This window comes from Solanum pennellii, chromosome 1 (genome assembly GCF_001406875.1).
Source record: "Solanum pennellii chromosome 1, SPENNV200".
Lineage (NCBI taxonomy): Eukaryota > Viridiplantae > Streptophyta > Magnoliopsida > Solanales > Solanaceae > Solanum > Solanum pennellii.
This window is the reverse complement of record NC_028637.1, coordinates 60,517,913-60,537,550: the sequence shown is the minus strand read 5'-3', so window position 1 is coordinate 60,537,550 and position 19,638 is coordinate 60,517,913. Positions and strand designations below refer to the sequence as shown.

General features: G+C 31.9%; 1 protein-coding gene across 9 annotated transcripts in view; it reads right to left on the bottom strand.

Annotated features, from left to right (window-relative positions):
- The window catches only part of LOC107007906 (light-mediated development protein DET1), a 31,361-nt gene extending 21,188 nt beyond the window's left edge, over positions 1 to 10,173 (bottom strand). For 3 of the 9 annotated variants that reach the window (XR_001455173.2, XR_001455175.2, XR_001455172.2), the window contains exons 1-9: positions 9,806 to 10,173; positions 8,174 to 8,601; positions 7,839 to 8,067; positions 6,813 to 6,974; positions 3,259 to 3,327; positions 3,034 to 3,090; positions 2,217 to 2,297; positions 1,972 to 2,136; positions 1,347 to 1,442 (exon numbers count right to left, since the gene is read on the bottom strand). Coding sequence is in view for 5 of the 9 variants with exons in the window: in XM_015206749.2 (XP_015062235.1) it covers positions 1,347 to 1,442; positions 1,972 to 2,136; positions 2,217 to 2,297; positions 3,034 to 3,090; positions 3,259 to 3,327; positions 6,813 to 6,974; positions 7,839 to 8,067; positions 8,174 to 8,601; positions 9,806 to 9,877 (1,359 nt within the window). In the remaining 4 variants the exon portion in view is untranslated. Of the gene's footprint in view, positions 1 to 1,346; positions 1,443 to 1,971; positions 2,137 to 2,216; positions 2,298 to 3,033; positions 3,091 to 3,258; positions 3,328 to 6,812; positions 6,975 to 7,838; positions 8,068 to 8,173; positions 8,684 to 9,805 lie in introns of all 9 variants that reach the window. The other 6 variants (XR_003576010.1, XM_027914060.1, XM_027914058.1 and 3 more) reach the window with 5 other exon arrangements.
- Positions 10,174 to 19,638: the final 9,465 nt, after the last annotated feature.

The window sequence follows — 19,638 nt, the reverse complement described above, 5'->3', positions numbered from 1 at the left end:
ACTACCCCCACCCCCACCCCCAACCCCATTTTTTAAAATTTTATTTTCAAAATTAAATAGTGCAATTAGGGATTTTTTGATAAGAGATTGATATATGGGTATACATGGATTCTCATGTTAATCGATTTTGTCCATATTTGTATGAGCTTAAATAGGTTGAAAATCATACTAACCCATTTAAGAAAAGGAAAGAAACTATGAGTAATCCATTTAATTTTATAAGGGCAAAATGGTTTAATTTCAATTATATGGGCTGAAATTGCCACCTTATGTGGAAGTATAGAGAAACAACCAACCATGCCAAACCCAAAAATACAAACAAAAACCAACTTTTCCTAATTTTCTGAAGGACTAATTTGGGTTACCCTGATCCAAACTCTTGGTCAGGTTAATTTCGGGTACGCCCAAATTAACCCATCAATGAATATATCCCTCGTTGAATTCAAGATGGGATTGTCACCTGTTGTAAGTTAAACTCGACAACCTTGCTCAATGCCTAGCTAAAGAACTATTTTATACCTCCACTTTGGAGTAGCTTACTTCACCAAGTTCAATACATAGAAAAACAAAGAAATTCTTTTACCACGCAATACATGCACATTGCATATCATAAAAGTTGTTTGAATATGCAATTCCATTTAATCCCTCACACATGGCGGTGATTGCTATCATTTTCAGGAACAAAAGTTGATAACTAATAAAGAACTTTTAAATTGCCTAGTAGCATCTCAGTCTTAAATTTTGAATGTCTCTAACTTGAACTAAGAAAAAGTTAAATGCTTAGCTAATTTCCAGGTACTCAAGGAACATTTCACACGTATGCATACGAAGTCTTTCTAATACTAAAACTGCCAAGACCATCATAAGCTCTAGATTCAGGAGTTTCTGCTATAAATGAACATAAGGAAAAGATATATTTTTGCTGGAATTATAGTTTTATCAGGCAATGAATACACTATAAACAGTTCATTAGTTATGTATTATGCATAACCTTCCGAGAAACAGAAAATCTGCATGCATCAGGGGTTGACATAGAAATGGTGATCAAAAAGAACCTTGGTGGTTCTATCAAAGACTGTTAGCCACAAACTCTTCCCATTGATCCAGATATAGGGAAAAGGCCAATGCATCAAAGTAATATAAGGTTCAGCAATCAACCTAACAAGTTCAAACACTAGAATACACCCCCAACCAAACAAAAAGAGGGAAGGATTTCATTCATGCAGTTCATTCAGCTAGTCATTACGTCAGAGATTCAACTGAACTATGTCATGATTTTAGTTCCAGTTATGGATTTCCTATATAACTTTTGCATAATAAATATAGATTGAATTCTAGAAGCAGACCTTCTCATCAAACCTGAAGAGAGATTGGTCAAAATATGGGGAAGGACTCTGAGACTGACAACTAAAAGGCAAGGAAACCATCATCTTCTTAACAAACTGCATTTGGAAACAACATGGCATCAGTTTCAAAGCACAAAAGCTATCGCATTCCTCATACTAAGAAAATACAAATGAGATATAGCAAAAGAACTTCGGTCATGTTTCTTTCAAAAACAGGTGCGATAAAATTTAGGAAATCAGAATATGAAATAAAAATTAAAAACTCTTCCCCAGTAGTGTTTGGTTGAAAATAAAATTAGGAAAATTGAAAAAGTTATTCAAAAATATTTTTTATCACTTTCTGTAAAAATTATTTTTATAAGATAAGCTAAATTTAAAAAAATGCCACCTAAGCACTTCAAAACTTGTCAGTTCAGGAGAACATTTTATTTTATTTTATTAATCAAAGTGGGTCTAAACCCTTTATTAAAGAAAAATACAAAAAACAGAAGAGGTGTTTAAGCCCCGAGCCCAAACCAAATTATCAGAGAAAAAGCTAAAAGAAAATAAAAAACAAAACAAAAAGGAAAGAACAAAGCTCAGCTAAGGGAGAAGCTCTAGAAGACTCTCAGAGGGAGAACATTACTTGAGAGAAATTGGTTGCTTTATTCTTTGTACACCTTAGTTGCTCGAGGGCGTGGATGTTGTTTGAGTGTGAGGACATGAAGTTCATATGTAATGAACTTTTGGATGAAACGTGAAAATGGTCGCTGAACAGCTCGAACAAGAAATAAAGCTCATCGGCTGAGTTCTGAAGGATACGAAAACAGTTAATGCTGATAGACATTGCATGACAGGAAGTACAACACTTGCATTAACCCTCAGATATACCTGATAAAATGCAACAATTTCAGTAGTCTCCATATTGTAAACAGCAAAAAAAGAAGGATGGCTGTCAGCATTTCGGGATACCTGCAGATTCAACAATATTCAGCATGCATGGGTGTCAGGCTATTCCCATAGAGCGCAAAAACTTCAAACTAAATAGTACAAGAGATATCACGACACCAAAATAACAGAAATAAACAGATTCTATATACAGCTATGCAACATTAATTGGATTACAACTTTGGTAACATGTTGTCGTGACAACTTATATTGGCTTGCATAAAAAAGAAACTCTAAACAAATTTAGAGGGCAAGATGATCTAATATATATAGTTACAGTTGAACTCAAAAGTAGCTCCTCTTATTGAATGAGAAAAAGGGGCTTCAATTGCAAACTCATCTACGCTAAACAGAAATAATATTAATTGATTTCATACAGGTAAAATATAATGATCCAGACCAGCAATATGTACGTACTACAAAATAAAGCAAATATCCAAAGAGTTTGATGCAGCTACTCTATAACTACTAGTCAAGCTATACCCACTGAGACAAGTTGAATGACTTAGTGCCATGCGTTTTAAGATAAGAGTTATGCAACAAAGAAGTCGGATACTGCTCACGAGTGCATTTTTTTAAAAAAGAATCATCATATTGACAACTCTGAACCGCAATTCTTCCTTTTATTTTTGGGGTACCATTCAAACATCACACTTATTGTTTCTATATCGAGTGAACTCACCAGAATCACATAATGGACGATTAGAATAAATGATCAGACCACAATACAAATATCATAGAGCAAAAAAGGAAATCTCACCCCACCATCAACACTGCCAAACTTGATCAACAGGTGATGTCGGTCCAAAAACTGCACCTGCTCATATTGCAGTCAAGAAGTAGCAAGATGTTCAATGATTCGGAAAATGAATCACGCCCTGGAAATGTACAGTAGGTACCAGATGCAACTAAATATGTCCAGTTTTTCTGGAAGGCAGAGCATCTGGGCCATAAAAAAATACGAAAACTGAAGTTAAAGCGCTACCTTCCAGATAATCAAGTCAATGTAATCTTGAAAGTGGAAGTAAAACTTCTTCTTCAGGCACTGCACTCTCTGATTAAAAAGAGAAACCAGAGTCAGGAAACGAGATTGTTTTAACCTTTTTGCAGTCCTAAAAGTGTGCAAACCTGACTTACAATTTAGCTTTCTAATTGACAGTTATCATTCTTGTAATACCTTTGTTTCTAACCATCACCTTTGTCCCTAGAAATAGAAGTATTGTTATCATGTTGATATTGTCCATTAATCCATATACCTATATAGGATTGTACTTGAAAGTTTGTAGAAAGTTTGCATACAAACTTTTCTACCTTAGAAAGGAGTTTGATAGTGTATGAATCAGATCTGTTTACTATCCTAGATGCATAGAAGTTTTATTGCTGTGTTAACCTAGAAAAGAAACAAGGTAAAATCATGAATTATTCAATGGGCAACTTATAGTTCTCAAGATGTAGTCGTGGCGAGAAGGGAGGATAAAGAAATTAGAGAGAAGGGTCAAATTTGCCCTTGAACTTTGCAAAGTTCAAATTTACCCTCCATTTAAAAAAGTTAATCCTTTGATTGCGGGACATGTGACATCAACGGGTGCTAAACTTCCGCAACTAGAAAACAAGGGCAACTTTTGCCTATTTTAGTAACAGCGGGGCCATATTTGACCCCCAATTATTAACATAGGGCAAATCTGGTCCGGCTCAATTTGCTCCATCTCACACATTTCAGGAGCATATTTGACCCATTTCCCAATATTTAATCTAAATGCATGATAAGATAACTTTAGCTTATTGGTTCAATTATAAGATTTCTACGATATATACATTCTACATTCAACTGAACACATTATGATCCTTTTCCTCTCAATTTTTCCGCACCACTAAACATACCTTGATTAAAATAAACACAAAAAGTAACTCGATAAATTTTGATTCAAATAATTCACAGAGGAAATCTGTAATTATTCCTTTTTGGAGGTAGCCAGCATACCCTTAATGTTGAAGAATTCAACCTTACCAGCTTCAAAAAAAAAGATTCAAATAATTCACAGGTACTGAAAACAATTTAGTCAAGGAGAGAGGGAAAAGGGAAGTGTTTTGGAAGAAGAATATTATTTATGACATGGATGATGTTTTGCATAGTGAGAATTCTAGAGCATGATAATTTGGTCTTTGCTCTGCATAAATTTGTCTTTGTTTTTATTTTCCTCCCCTATATCTTTAATTTTTTCTCTTTTTTCCTTTATCACTTTCCTAATGACAGAAACAATGATCATACAATTTTATGTGTAAAATTTGAATTGATGGATTCAGAAATCGAGAGTGACTTTACTTCTGTTTAACTGGCTAACCAAGGATACCAAAATTCCATGGAGGGTACAAGATGACATCAGAGACATTAAGGCTTGTTCGGAAAGCCACCGTAATTACACTTTCCAATTCACATGGGGAGACTGTGAATTGCTGATAATTGCACGGTGTAATTACAAACTGTTTGCGTTTTAATTTATTCCTTTTATTTCTACTTTTATTTTTTTCGTTTCAATGTATTTTTTATTTTTATTATTTTAAATTCCTTTTAAATCTTTATAATTCTAATGTTTTCTAGAAATTTATGTTTTTTATTTTATATTATTTATATTCCATTTCCTTCTCAATCTCGACCTTTACTTCATGTGATTCCATACAATTTTTCATATTATCTAAAAAAAGGTTCATTAGTATAAGTTTGTTAGTATTCTAATTTTTAAATTAAAGTAGAATTCATTGTTGAGTAAAGAGGATGGGCAAGAGCAGACAATATATTGGCAATTGCGCCTGGCCGCTACATGTGGCGTCATAATCAACACTTTCCCTAGCACGGTGGTGGGGAAACCTTAAGCGAGACCCGAGAGGGGTGAGTTATCAACACATGAACCACTAGTGGCTGAACTCGAAAGACAGTATCTAGGGAAGCATGCTTCTGCAAATCCCCTCATTAGCATGGGAGATAAATGTTTGGGGTCATAAAAAGAGAAAGTATGATTTAACTGTTGTGTAAAGTGAACACATTAGCTCCCTACTTACATTTCTCAAATTGTATAAAATGAAAGGACTACACTTGAGGTAAATAACTCAAAGGTTTATTCCAACCAACTTTAACTAAGTTCTAGATAGACATCACATTACTTCAACATCAGTTACAACAACTCCATTACCCCAACAGCTTAACCTAATAAAACGAAACTACAGAGCATTAAAGTGTGTCAAAAGTTATCCAATATTTACAGGGTTCAACATTTTAGTGTGATAGCACAAGATCCGCTACCAGTTGAGGATTGAAGTGCCTTGGGAAAATCCAATATCAAAATAGGAGGGGAAAGTTAAGGACCATACACGGTGGAACCAGGAATTCAACTCTTGAGGTGTCTTGTGGGTTAAAATTGAAAGGGACACTACTGTGAGCCACAAAATTTGAGCCGCAACGAAGAATATTTGACAGTTAGGCTTGGACCGCAACAAGTAGTATGAGAACCTAAGGGGGTTAAGTGTAACAGCCCCGAACCGCAAGCGATTGAAATCCAAGGTGGGTTCATTGTGAAGCTTACCTTAAGCAAATTCCACATTGGAATAGCAGGGAAAAGTTGAGGACCATAGAGGGGTGAGTTAAGGATTCAACTGTCAAGGTGCCTTTTGGGTTAAAGACCAAGGAGACTAGGCCCAAAAGTTGTGACGTACTGGTAATACCTTTCCAGTTGGATCTGGGCCGTCACAGTCTTTTTACTACCTCATAAACTAAATCATCCCCCATACAGACATAATAGCAATTGAACCCAGGATTACCTGTTCCATCCGAAACACAAAAACGTGTATAGCAACTTCACTTTTCATTTTGCTGTACATGAAAAGATGATTGGCAGTTTCTTCTTGCTCTCCACAAATAAAACACTCATTTCACATGATCTTCTTAAACTATTATAACATGATAGAGCACTAAGACGTCCATTTCACAATGGTTTTCATAAATTATAACATGAGAAAACACTCTCCTATTGATCGAGGTTCCACAAAATAGATAAGACACGTGATTCAGAAAGAGTTATGCTTGATGAATTGCATTTTTCTAGCAGGTTTGTTTTTCAAACAATATCCTAGATGAATTGCATTTTAGGTTAGAGGCATCAAATTACGAACTCATTCCTATTTAGCAGTCCAACTCTACTTAAGAAACATTGTTCTCCTCTGAAATGAGCTTTTCAATCTGATATTCTATTATTAGCAATTAGATACTGTAAAATTCGAAACAAGGGATGATTACAATTATAATATGATTCCAGTTTATCAGAACTACCAAATAAATTTCATCCACAAAAGAGAAACATCCCCAAAAAGAAAATATAAAACCAAAAGTTGTGTGCCTCGATATGTATGAGGTCAAAATCAGTAAAAGATAGATAAGTAAAATAACCTCAAGCTTCAATCAGAATAATCTATGATATGCAGCTTTGATGACATAATAAATTACATAAGCAATCAAGCAAACAACATACTAGCACTCGTAGCACATACGGAAATCAATATTCTCTTACTAACCATGGTTCGGTCAGTTTCTTCATTCCATATACCTCGAAATATAAATGAAAGCAGCCGTTGCTTTATACCGCTCAGGAAAGAAGTTTCCAATTCAGGCAGACTATGATGAAAACCATTTCCAACATGATTTACAAGCACCTGATGCAATAGGCTACTGTAAGAGATTATTATGCACAACACCCTTATCAATTTCAGATAAGAGAGTACAAAATTTCCATCCTCCTGCTCACCTACCCCAACCCAAAATAAAATAAAATATAAAGAAAGAAATAGCCAAAATCAAATATGCATTCTTCAGAATTCTTTCCACATGGTGAGTAATGAATGGATTTAGGTTGCCTAAAAAGGAACACTCAAAAATTTTAAAGAACAACAAACAAGATCTTTTAGACCACTTTGATGTAATGACAAGAAAGATATCTTTTTTTTATAAGTAATGACAAGACAGATATATTGGAGGGAGTCACTGTGGAGAGACAATGGAAGTTCAATTTCTAGGATATACCAAAGCTGTGAACATTTAAACAAAAAAGAGGGAAAGAAAACACAATGGCCTTTTGGTTAGTCCTTCGGTGAACTATAACTTTAGTGGAGTTCCTTCCATTTCTCTTCAACTGGCTCATTTATAAGTGTTCCAATCTTTCATATCAGGAAAGTAACATGAAAAGGAACTTTTCTCTAATTCACTTCAATTTCACACTGAATAAATCCTGGTACTTTTGAGTCAAAGAAATGATGTTCTGAGAGCAAATATTAAAACATTCATACTCTAAAGTATAGATGTATTTTCTTTTTGGGTTTTGTAGACTAGAAAATGTTAATACAGTTGATAGGATGACAGATTTTCTCAGAATACTACAGTAATTGTTAAGGAACTGAATTTTATGTAATTTTTAGCACAACCTTGTGCTTCATTTAGACAACCTTACCTCTCTTGAAAAAAAAAGAATGAGAATGGGATGAAATTGAACCCCGACTCCCTCATAGAGCACTCATAGTTACCTGGGAATTGGAATTGAGAAAAAGTTCATCATCTTCACGGCAGAATTCCCCAATTGCTCGTACATCAACAAGATCTCCAGAATCTCTGATCTGAAGGATGTGTATTCTTTGATAACGAAGAGACACTATAGCAAGCAAATCATCATACAAGAAAGCACCAATGCTATGTGCCAAATTAACATAATCATTGTGGAAAACCCTTTCGTCAAGTGTAGCTCCATCCTCCAACCTAAGTTAATAAAAACCAACCACAACAAAAGCAACCAAGATAACTTCAGAGACCAAAACATCATGTTAAGTGCTCACGAAATTTATAGTTGAGACTGATCACACACCTCAAAAGGTGGAAAGTTATTTTTTCAACTGAAGGGACTCCCTGAATTGCCCCTCCAGTAGGAGGTGCATCATGAATTTGTGCAGTTGAAGTTGCAAAGAGTCCAAATTGGTTGCTCTCCATATAGAGAAAGAAATCTTTGCATATAAGTTCCCCACTAGAAGCAAGAGTAACACTGTACAACTGCGTGAAGAAGCTCTCAAACTTTCTAGCTTTCAAAGGAAGATCATGAGTATCACAATCTTCTTCTTTGTAGGAAAATGTCAGCCATGTTGGTCTATAAACAACCAGATCCTGATGGTTTCGGCTGAAACTTACAAAATATAGACCGTCATCCGTGAACTTGCGAAATGAATGGTCGGGACATTCAACATCGTATATGGTATAACTTGGTACAATGTTCTCATAAAATCTTCTGGCACGATGGATCTGCAAAGGGTGCACCAGCATTTTTAGGCAACCATTGTATGCATCAAAGATGCCAACTCTGATCAATTATACCATGGACAATCTGAAGAAAAAGACAGATGTATTTGGTATGGAGAAAATTGATTCTTTTAGAAAATGTTGTAACTTAGAAATTATCTTTTGTATCATGTTATTTGCCTATAAGTATTGGAGACTTATAGTATCAATGCAACATGTTTGACAAAGTTTGATGACAACATTTTCACCATATTTTTATATCACCAAAGTTTGACAACAATGTCTATGAGTTGATTGAAATAAGTGATATGACGTAATAGTTTGACCATAAAGGAGGATGAATTTTGCCAATAAGCAGTGAAGACAGACCCAAGACTTGGAAGTCATGTGTGAAAAAAAAAAAGCAAACTGTGGCTGCAGCTGCAGCAGAGAGAAAAAACCATACTAACCATGGAAGATCGTTGCCTTTTCTCCTTTCAAAAAAAAAAACCCGACTTTGTAAGTTTGCTATTCACACTTAGAAGGAGTTCAGTGGATGGTACATGATGAGCAAAAGAAAGGGGAAAAAAAGTAGAAGGAACAAAGGAAAGCGAAGAAAAGAATGAGCATGAATAAGAAGGAAAAGAACAAAGGAAACATGGCAGACAAATTTGGTGTGAGATATTATGGATAATACAAAAGCAAAAAAAAGAAAAACATCTTGATTAGGCTTTGTAGCTCAATTGGCAGTTCGCAAAGTTTAACAATTAGTGGTTGGAATGTTGAAATGTAATCAAAATCGGATGGTTGATGGGAAAGTGTTTATGGGTGTAAGGGATACAAGGATGCCTACCAAAGCGAAAAGTAATTTTAATAGAACAGTTATAAGATCATAAATGTTATATGAGGTGGAGGTTGAGCTGCTAAAGGGTTCAACACATCCATAAGATGAGAGTTGCGGAGATGCGGAGATTAGGATGGACATGCGGTCATACATGACAAGCAGAATTTAAGGTAATAATACAAGCACAGGGTTTGCGGAGACAAAATCACCCACTATTGAAAAATCGCAATTTAGTCTTGACAATTGCAACTTGGCAGTTGAATTACAAGTATTAAATTATTTCATAAGAAAAAGTGACAACATAAAGGGTTGAGCTGTTGAATGAAGTTCACAGTAAAGATAAATAAAACAAGAGCGACGAAAAGAAGAGAAGACGAAACATACGCTGGTGCCAGGAGCAGGGGTACAAATCTGGCGCTCAAAAAGCCTGGAGGTAACATTGTTGGTTTTGAACATCAGTGCAAATCGTTTCAGCTTTTATATAATTGCTTTCAGCAGCATTAAAATTGTGAATCATACAAAATCGCAGTAGGACTAAATTAGATAATTGCTTGAAAAAAGGAGGGCTCAATTAGGATCGATAACGTCTAGAAGGGAAGAGCTGGGTTTAGTGGTTGGCAAAGATTGGGCAGGCACCATTTGCAGCGGCAGAAATGGGGCAACAAGCACAAAGGGTGTATGAATAGATGGAAGCGTGCTGCTAAGGTGTGTTATTCGGTAACACTCGGGAAAGGCCAAAGTTGAGTGTGAGTGGATAAATTCCACTACCAAAAATTAATGGGAAATTTAGCTAACTATTAAAAAAAATTAACTTATTTAGTTAGGGATAATATCCATATTATAATAATATTAGTAAACATGTCAAAAATGTTATTATTTTAAAAATAGATAATCACTCTGATATTATTAATATTTTTTCTCTCATTATTTATACTCTTTTTGTCTCTCTCATAGATTACATATTTTCATATATTTATGTAATTGAATAGATATTAATGTCACTTTAATTTTTATCTCTCTTTCTTAAGTTTATCAATTTCTCTTTCTTACTTTCTTCCTAATCAAATCTCCAGATTTTTGTCTCTTTTCTTACGCTTCTTTTCAATTTCTCTCTCAACATTCTTTCAAATCAATTCCACAGATTTTTAATTCAATATATTAATATTTTCTATTATTCTCATTTAATTTCGTTGCAATATTTGATTTAAAGATAAACATTGATTTGGGTATTATGTTTTTCAGATTCCTTATTTATTTACTTACTGATTTTAGTGTTTTTTTAATTTTTTTTTTATTTTTTTTGTTGTTCTTAAAACATTTTTTAGAGTTTGAGGCTACATAATTCTCTCTTCAATGGACATTTTCAAGAGAGTTACTAGAGGTTATTGGACAAAATAATCAAAGTTCTTCCGATTTTTCATCATTTAATTTTTCACTCAAGAATTAAACAACAATATAGGTTCCACTTCTAAATCTAAGGAGGATATACGACGGGAAAAAATGTCTGAATCCGTCAATGTGCAAATCTCACACAAATTCATAACCATGAAGTTGAAGAAGACCAATTTGTTGGAGAAAGAGATATTTTTTTACATGTTCTGTGTCTTGCATGTTTAGTGTCTTGCATGTTTAGTTTAATTTGTTTACTAATTTTTAAGATTCAAAAAAATTCATGTTACAATGTGTTTGGAAGTGTATATGGAGTTTTTATTATGTTATAGTTAGTATTTATTTTTGTATTTCATATATTTATTGTATTTTGTATTCTATTTTTTTTTTGTGTTAGTTATGTCAATGTAACACATTATATGAGTTTGATTATGTATATTCATAATTTTAATGTTTTTTGTATTCATAGATTTGGAAGTGTATATTGAATTTTGTTGCTCTTTTAGTCAGTATGTATTTTTGTATTTCATTGTTTTATTGTATTTTGTATCCATAGATTTGAAATTGTATTTCATATATTTCATTCATTTTGTATTCTGTTTTTTTTGTGTGTGTGATAGTTATGTCAATGTACCACAGTTAGTATTTATTTTTGTATTTCATAGTTTTATTGTTTTTTGCATTCATAAATTTGGAAGTATATATTGAATTTTGATATTGTTTTAGTTAGTATGTATTTTATAATACATAGTTGTATTCATTCAAAAATTATGTTGCATTGTTTCTGAATTTGACATTTTTTTCTAATTTGTATTTATTCTAAAGGTATGTCAACTAGTTATATATTTTATTTCAGAATGAGTACACCAAATATTCAATTATTTCTTTTCAATTTTATATTTCATTCACTTTTTCATCATACTACTTTTTTGTATTTTATATATTATTATACAAAATTCTAAATAAAAACTAGAATAAATAGAAATACAAATAAAGTACATATTGAAATGAATACATACAAGATTTTTGAAGAAAAAAATAACTATATAGGAAAAAAATATATGAATACAAATATATTTCTTAAATGACTATATAGATACATTCGGCATACCTATTGGAATGAATACAAACTAATAAAAAAAACTATAATAAATATAAATAGAATATATTGTGGAACGAATATAATGTTGAAAAGGTAAAAATTATAAAGAAAAAAAAGAACAAAGTTCAAAATTTTATTTGAAAATGTAACTGATGAGAAAATTAAGTGATCCTTACCTTTTTTTGAAATATTCTCTCCCTTGATTTTCTCCCTTTTGTTATTAAATAATTATATTCTTTAAATAAAAACAAATAATAAAAATATAAATAACATACATAACAAACTAAAATTTGACATTTTTACTAAATATTGAAAGTTGCTAATGAACCCTCTAAATATTAAAATATTGACATTTTGAAAAATTTCCCAAAATTAATACTACACATCTACTTTCTAAGAATCACTTTTTGGTTTGGGGAATTTTGATTGGAGGATAAGAAACTTTATTTATTCATAACAAGGGAACAACTAACGTCTTTCATTGCAAAGATCATTTTTTGGGGTATATATTAGGTTTTGCTTGCATCAATTATACATAGATTATTTTTATGCATTGTTTAGTTTGATACATTAAAAATTAGAATGCATTACATTAAAAAAATTGTTTACAAAGATATCTTTCACTATTGTGGTGGAAAAAATTCTTTTTAAAAAAGGTATTGAGCGGCAATTGGGTCTTTAATTAAGTTTATGCATGCATTAAAACCATTGCATTACTAATATCTAGAAATTTATGGTACTAACGATACACACATTAATAAACAATAGATTGTATAGCTAACACAAGTATTATGAATACATAGATTGAAAAAGACTACCAAACAAGGTACTACTAATAAACAAGAATGACGCATGCATTATTTTCTTATACACTCTACCAAATGACCCTTTAATACTTTTCTCACATTATACACTTATAAGACAACCTTTTATACTTTGCAAAAAAAAAAACCAAATACTTAATAATAAATTGACTTATTAAACAACTTAAAATACTCATATACTTAATAATAAATCGACTTATTAAACACCTCAAAATATTCATATACTTAAAAATAAGTCGACTTGTTAAACACCATATAATGTACATAATATGCATACCAATCACATTTTCTTGATATGGACATGTTATGTATCTCACTCAAAATTGAGTGTCTTTCTTGGGAAAATGAGTTTTCTTTGAAAAATTATTCACCGATTTTCAGCTCTTACACATCATTAAATTCAACATTTTTGAGGGATTTTTAATGGCAAAGCAACAAGATGATTTGTACGTTAATACTTGTAGCAGAAATTGTTGACACTGTCTTTATTGTAGATTCGCTTTAAATCCAAAGAGCCACAAGATCGACTTCATCTCCTAAATGAAACATAGAGCAATTCACAAGCTAAGAATCTTCTTAGTGTATTGATTGATTGTGAATAAAACTAGGATAGTTTTTTTCTTTTTTTTTCTTTTTCTTTTCCGTTCTTCTGTTTTTCACTGTCTCATCTCTTCTCTCACACTCTGAAAGATACCCCTACTAGGAGTCTTTTAAGGAGAGATTGAGCAGTTACTTTGTAATTATTGTCCCTTATCCTTTTAAAAAAAGATTCTCCATTTAATTAATTAATTAGTTAATTTAATCGGATTGGATCAACGAAATTGGATTAGGTTGAACAAAATCGTATCGAGTCGGGTCGGTACACATGAGAGACCTACGACCCAAAACTTACATCTTTCACTTTGCACATGGTGGACAAGACCCAAGCCAACAAAACATCAATCAAAGACACAAATCCATATGACAAATAGTTCATGCTACTTGTGAGCATCAAAAAGCTTACCTTTAAGGTTTTACAAGCCTTACATAGGAATCCAATCACATATCGAAAAAATTCAGTACAATTTTAAGGACATTATTGCTCACAATACTCTAGAGTTAATTCGCTACTCCAGCAGTTACTAATTCAATCTCTCATACTCTTAAAAGATGTTAATTCAAGTTCATGTTTTAACTTTATACACACAATTACACTTAATAACAATATGCTTAGTACAATATTCGGCTTGTGTATATAAATTTATCATTCAATTCATTGTCTTTCCTTTATACTTGAATATAGCTATCTGGTTCAAGTCAACTAATTTCCTAAGCATGTATTGCATTGTCAAATCATTATGACTATTAGTTACTGATAAAGTAGCAATACTGATTGAAAATTCAAGAAACATTAAAAGGTCAAAAAGTATTTCGTTGAAAAGTCATTTTAACTTTTTGGGATCTCAGACAATGAAGAAGCAAGGAACCATTCTTTCATTGATCCATTGATCGTTTGTCACATGTGGTATGAAATATGTTCTACAATATTTTCACCTTATACTGGTGTATCTGCCTCATTCTTTCTATTATCTAACATACTATATATCTTGGTCTAAACACCTCCGGATGTTTAACCCTGCGTTCTTTTTTCATTAATCATTAAACTCATTTTTTTAGAGTAACTCTTTCTGTGACTCATAAAACAAGTCATAATATGATGGTGAAACTCATTTCTTCACGTTTCTCGACGTAGGAGGCGATTGGTAATGTGAGAAAGACAATTATGTGACTTGTTCGACACATTTTATTTCTTACAAATTATCACATGCATACTATACATATCATAAATTCAATAGTATTGTATAGAAGAGAATATTATAACAATCAACTTATTGTACAATATAGAAATATCATCAAATATTACACAAACCTAGAACCTTAACATGTTTTTCAAACAAGTCTTTTGAAATGACCTTTTTTGAAGGATTAACTATCATTTCGAGTATACCAATGTATAGCAAAGCTATTTTTTCACTTTGCACTATGTTTCTCACAAATTTATACTTGATGTCAATGTGTTTGGTCCAGCTGTGATACTTAGGATCATGATAGTGCTGATTATCACAATATAGAATCATAAAATCCTTAGAATTCTTTAAAATACTCAAATTCTCAAAAACTCTCTTTAACTAAACAATTTTTTGTACTATAGACACACATGCATGAATTCAGATTTCATGGTTGAAAGAGTTGTCCAAGTTTGCTTATTACTCTTTCCTGAAATAAAACCACCATTTAGATATAAAGCATAATCGGATGTTGATTTTCTATCATTCAGGTCACCAGTTAAATTAGCATCTATATAACCTTTTATGAATGAATCAAATCCACTATACATCATAGCATACATCAAATTCCCAGTACTAGAATACGAAACTCGAGAGATGTCTTTCTTTTCTTTTTCAGGATTTGGACACATTTCAAAGTTTAAAAATTCACCCCTTGTTACAACAATATCTATAGATTTGCAACTATTCATTCAAAAGTGTTTCAATATTTCTTTATGTAAATTTCTTGAGATAAACGCAAATAAATTGAGAACGAGCTATTAATTTGGATCTTAACACCCAATATATAGTCTGTTTCACTTATATCTTTCATATCAAATAGTTTTGAAAGTCATGACTTGATAGTTTTTACATACTCCAAACTATTTCCAGCTAATAAAATATCATCTATATAAAGTGAAAGAATTATAAATTTTCTAATGGACCTTTCCACATAGATGCAATGGTCTTCATCGATCATGGTAAAATCAAATGTCATCACCTGCTTATGAACTCTCAGGTACACCTTGAAGATTGCTTAAGAACATAAATTGATCTTTTCAATTTACAAACTTTATTTTCTTAGCCTTTAACAAAGAAATCTATTAGTGTTCCTGTAGATTTCCTCAATTAATATTCCATTGAGAAAAGTGGTCTTCACGTCCATTTGGTGTAATTCTAGATCTAAACGTGCAACAATAGCTAAAAATAATTGTTTGGAGATAAACTTCACAACTAATGAAAAAGTTTTCTCATTGTGTATTTCAAATTCTTGAGTATAATCTTTTGGCACCAATCGTGCTTTGTGTCTTTCTATTGACCTATCCAATTTGTGTTTAACTTTTGAGAATTTGTTTATTACCAATAGTTTTGCGTTTTGCGTTCCTTATGAAGGTCAACTAGATACCAGACTTTATTAATTTTCATGGACTCTAATTCTTCTTTCATCGATTTTAACCATACATCCCATTTATGGATCAATAAGGTCTTGGTTACAAAATTAGTTCATTCAATTCTTTAAGAGATACCAAGAAAATATAATCCACAATCTCATAAGATCGTATAGGTACACCTTTTCTTGTACTTTTACGTAATTGAAGTTCAAATGCTTCTATAGGATTTTGGGATTCATAATTCCACGTGGATAAAATCATTTCTTGATCTATTAAATTGTCAAGTATGTCTTAAGATATTGCCTGATCTTCTAAATTCAACATTTCCTAAAGAGGCTCAACTTCATATATTAACCCTTTTTGGGAAAATTATTTTATAAAAATCTAACATCTCGTGATACAATTTTAGTAATACTTCCATCCTTTCATCCTCTAGTTCATCAATTAACACATACCTTTTGGAGTTTTCAGAGTACCCTATAAAGATAAATTTCGTTACTTTTGTACTTAGTACACCAAAATCACCAAAATGATCTTTAATATATGTTTCATAATTTCACAGTCGGTGATCTTTCAGTTTGTTTTATGACAAGTCCAAAGTTCATAAAGAGTGAAAGATACTGATTTAGAAGGCACTTTATTCAATATGTATGTCGCAACAAATAATGCATCTCCCCTAAAAGAGATAAACAAATGTGTTTGGCCATTATTGACCTAGTCATATCTAATAATGTTCTATTCTTTCTTTCAGGTATACTATTTTGTCGAGGTGTATAAGGAATAGTTAATTTCCAATAATCTTCAAAATTTTGACAAATATTCACGTCTTCTATCGGATTATCAACTTTATTCATATATTTTTTTAAAGCACTCAAGTGCTTTAGATTTATGAGAAATCAAATTGACATAATCAAAGCACGTGAAATCATCAATAAATGTAATGAAGTGTTTAGCATCATACCTTGCCCTCACATTCAATGGACCACAAATATCATAATGAATTAATTGAAGTGAGAACTTAACTATCTTAGATTTTTCAAATGGTTTACGTGTGATCTTTCAAGCAAGAAATTTTCACAAGTTGACATATCAATTTTGGTGAAAGAACCTAAATGTTCTTCTTTTGTTAACCTATTCATTCAATTTTTCCAATGTGACCTAGTCTTGCATGTCATGTAATAACATCGATGTCATTATTATTTGAATAACATGTCATTACACAACGATCAACATAATACTAATAAGTTAAAAGATTACAATCTAAAACGATAAAATGGGGCTAGCCAAAAAAATCATATAAAACATTATCTAGAGTTATTTTAACACCATTAAGACTAAAAACAAATCAAAACTAACGTCTAAAAGAATATATCCAAATACTAAGTTTTATCGAATCACTGACGTCATGTAGCATTAAAGAACGACCACCAAGCAAGTCTACTTTGCAAGTGCATATCCCTTTGACTTCCGGTTTTGCATTATTTCGTACATAGATCCACCTTAAATTAGATGAAAGTTGTTGAAACTCCACAAATACTTCTCGATCTAGACTCATGTGGTTGGTGGATCTTGGAGTTTACAATTCATATAGGAGGAAGTGCTATATACATATGTAACACCTAGAGATGCGTTAGAAATGCTACATTTTACTATTCAATACATTCACGAGCAAAGTATCCCAGTACTTGGGAATTATAACACTTTAATTTGCTCGTACTCTTCTTGAAGAATCATTTTTCTTTTTTGGAATCAGGGTTCTTGTTTTCGTATAGGGTCTGTCTTTGGTCTCTTTGTCTTTCTCATTTCATTTCCAATTCTTCTGGAGCTTGTACTCTAAAGACTTTGTGCTACTTGACTCTACCACAAAGGTATTAGAAGCAACTTTCACCGAATCAAAACCTCTCATCCTCAAGTTCAACATGGCGAGAAATATCAGAAAAAGTTTTGATATTATCGTTATAGGTCAATCTAACCTTTAAGTGTTCCTAATTAATGGGAAGAGACAAGATCGCTGCTTGAACTTGTTTTTTTTATCAAAAATAACATAACCAGCACTCTTGAATTGAGTTATTATGTTTGACATCACCCTAAGGTGTTGTTTGACATTTTGATCATGACACTTCTTATAAGTGTCACATTTGATAGTTAACTGTTGGAGGCGAATTATAGATGTACCCCTATATGCTCCTCGCAGATGTGGCCACATAACATAAGGAGTAGAAAGTTCTTCACATTCATTTATGAGGTCATCAACCACAAAACTAACTACTATTTCACGTGTAATGGAGTTAGCCTTTTCCCAAGCTTTATAAGCTTCAAGATCTTTTCTGTGTTGTGTAGTGTTTTCCTCTTCTAGTTGATTTAAAACATGATTTATACCTTCGAGCGTATTTTGCTCTTCCAGTATATATTATATTTTAGGAAGATGTTATTATCGTCATTCAATTTTTCACCTTTGTTTAAGTCAAAAGGATACTTTTTGATGTCATGTCTTAATTGATATATAATAAGGCAATTTTTTTTAATGATTTATGCATGTGACATACACATCCAAGCAAACAATTCTCATAAAGGTTTCATATTTAATATATAATGGAAAAGACACATAAGCATCCAATCATCATCTTCAAACTAAATATTTAATTAAAATTTGGAACTAATTTGTTAATGTGTATACTTACATATATTTTAGACCATAATCACAATCATTTACATTCTAATAATCAAACACTATATGATAATGCATAATAGAATAACAATTCACTAATTTACTAAAATGATAAAATTCAAATATTTATATTTAAAGTATAGTAAAAATTGTTCAGTACAAAAATTTGTAAATAATAAACAAAGTATTCAATACTAAATATGTTTATGTTGTGAGGTTTTACCCGCTTAACTCCTATATTCACCACATACTTCTAAAATTGTTTCATTATTTCCAACGTCAAAATAAGTTTTAATCAATTTAATCATTCAGTACTCTGGTAAGGAATAGTACAAAATGTCAAATGCAACCCCCTCCTCAATTTGAATGAAATTTTCATTAACCTCATCTAATATAATGTTAAAGGATTTGAGGAAGTCTAGTAAAGGGAAAAGAGGATCCATCTTTAAAAAATTGAACTCTTTAAGATCATTTCTTATTTCCTTCGAATAGTCCTTTGACTCCTTAACAAAGTTTGTGTCTCCCTTGAAACACCGATTCGTACGATTTCACATCCTTAAAAACATGAAATATGGTGACATGCTCTTCTACTCTATCTCTTTGCTCAACCTCATGAACTCCCACTTGAAGTAATTTGAGTTTGTTGTTGTTCAACCATGTCTGAAATATGAATTAGAAAACAATAAAAATGAGTTGTAGCACTCAATATGACAACATATGTTACTATTATTTGTAGAACAAAAAATTATTTATGGAACTTAAGCACTAAACAAACTAGGCATAATACATAATTCGGACCCTTAAATTGGCTTCAAATGATAAGTTTGACCTTTAACTTTGTCACTGCACAAGCAGACACTTAAACTATCCAAAACTTAAACAAAAAAATACTCGTATCCCACCTGAAAAAATGTGTGAAATGCACCCAAACTAGGCGCGTCAGGCGTCAGAGGTAAACTCGAGGGACCCAACATTAAAAAAACATTGAAAAGACATTAAATCCTTAATCAATCCTTATATATATATATATATATA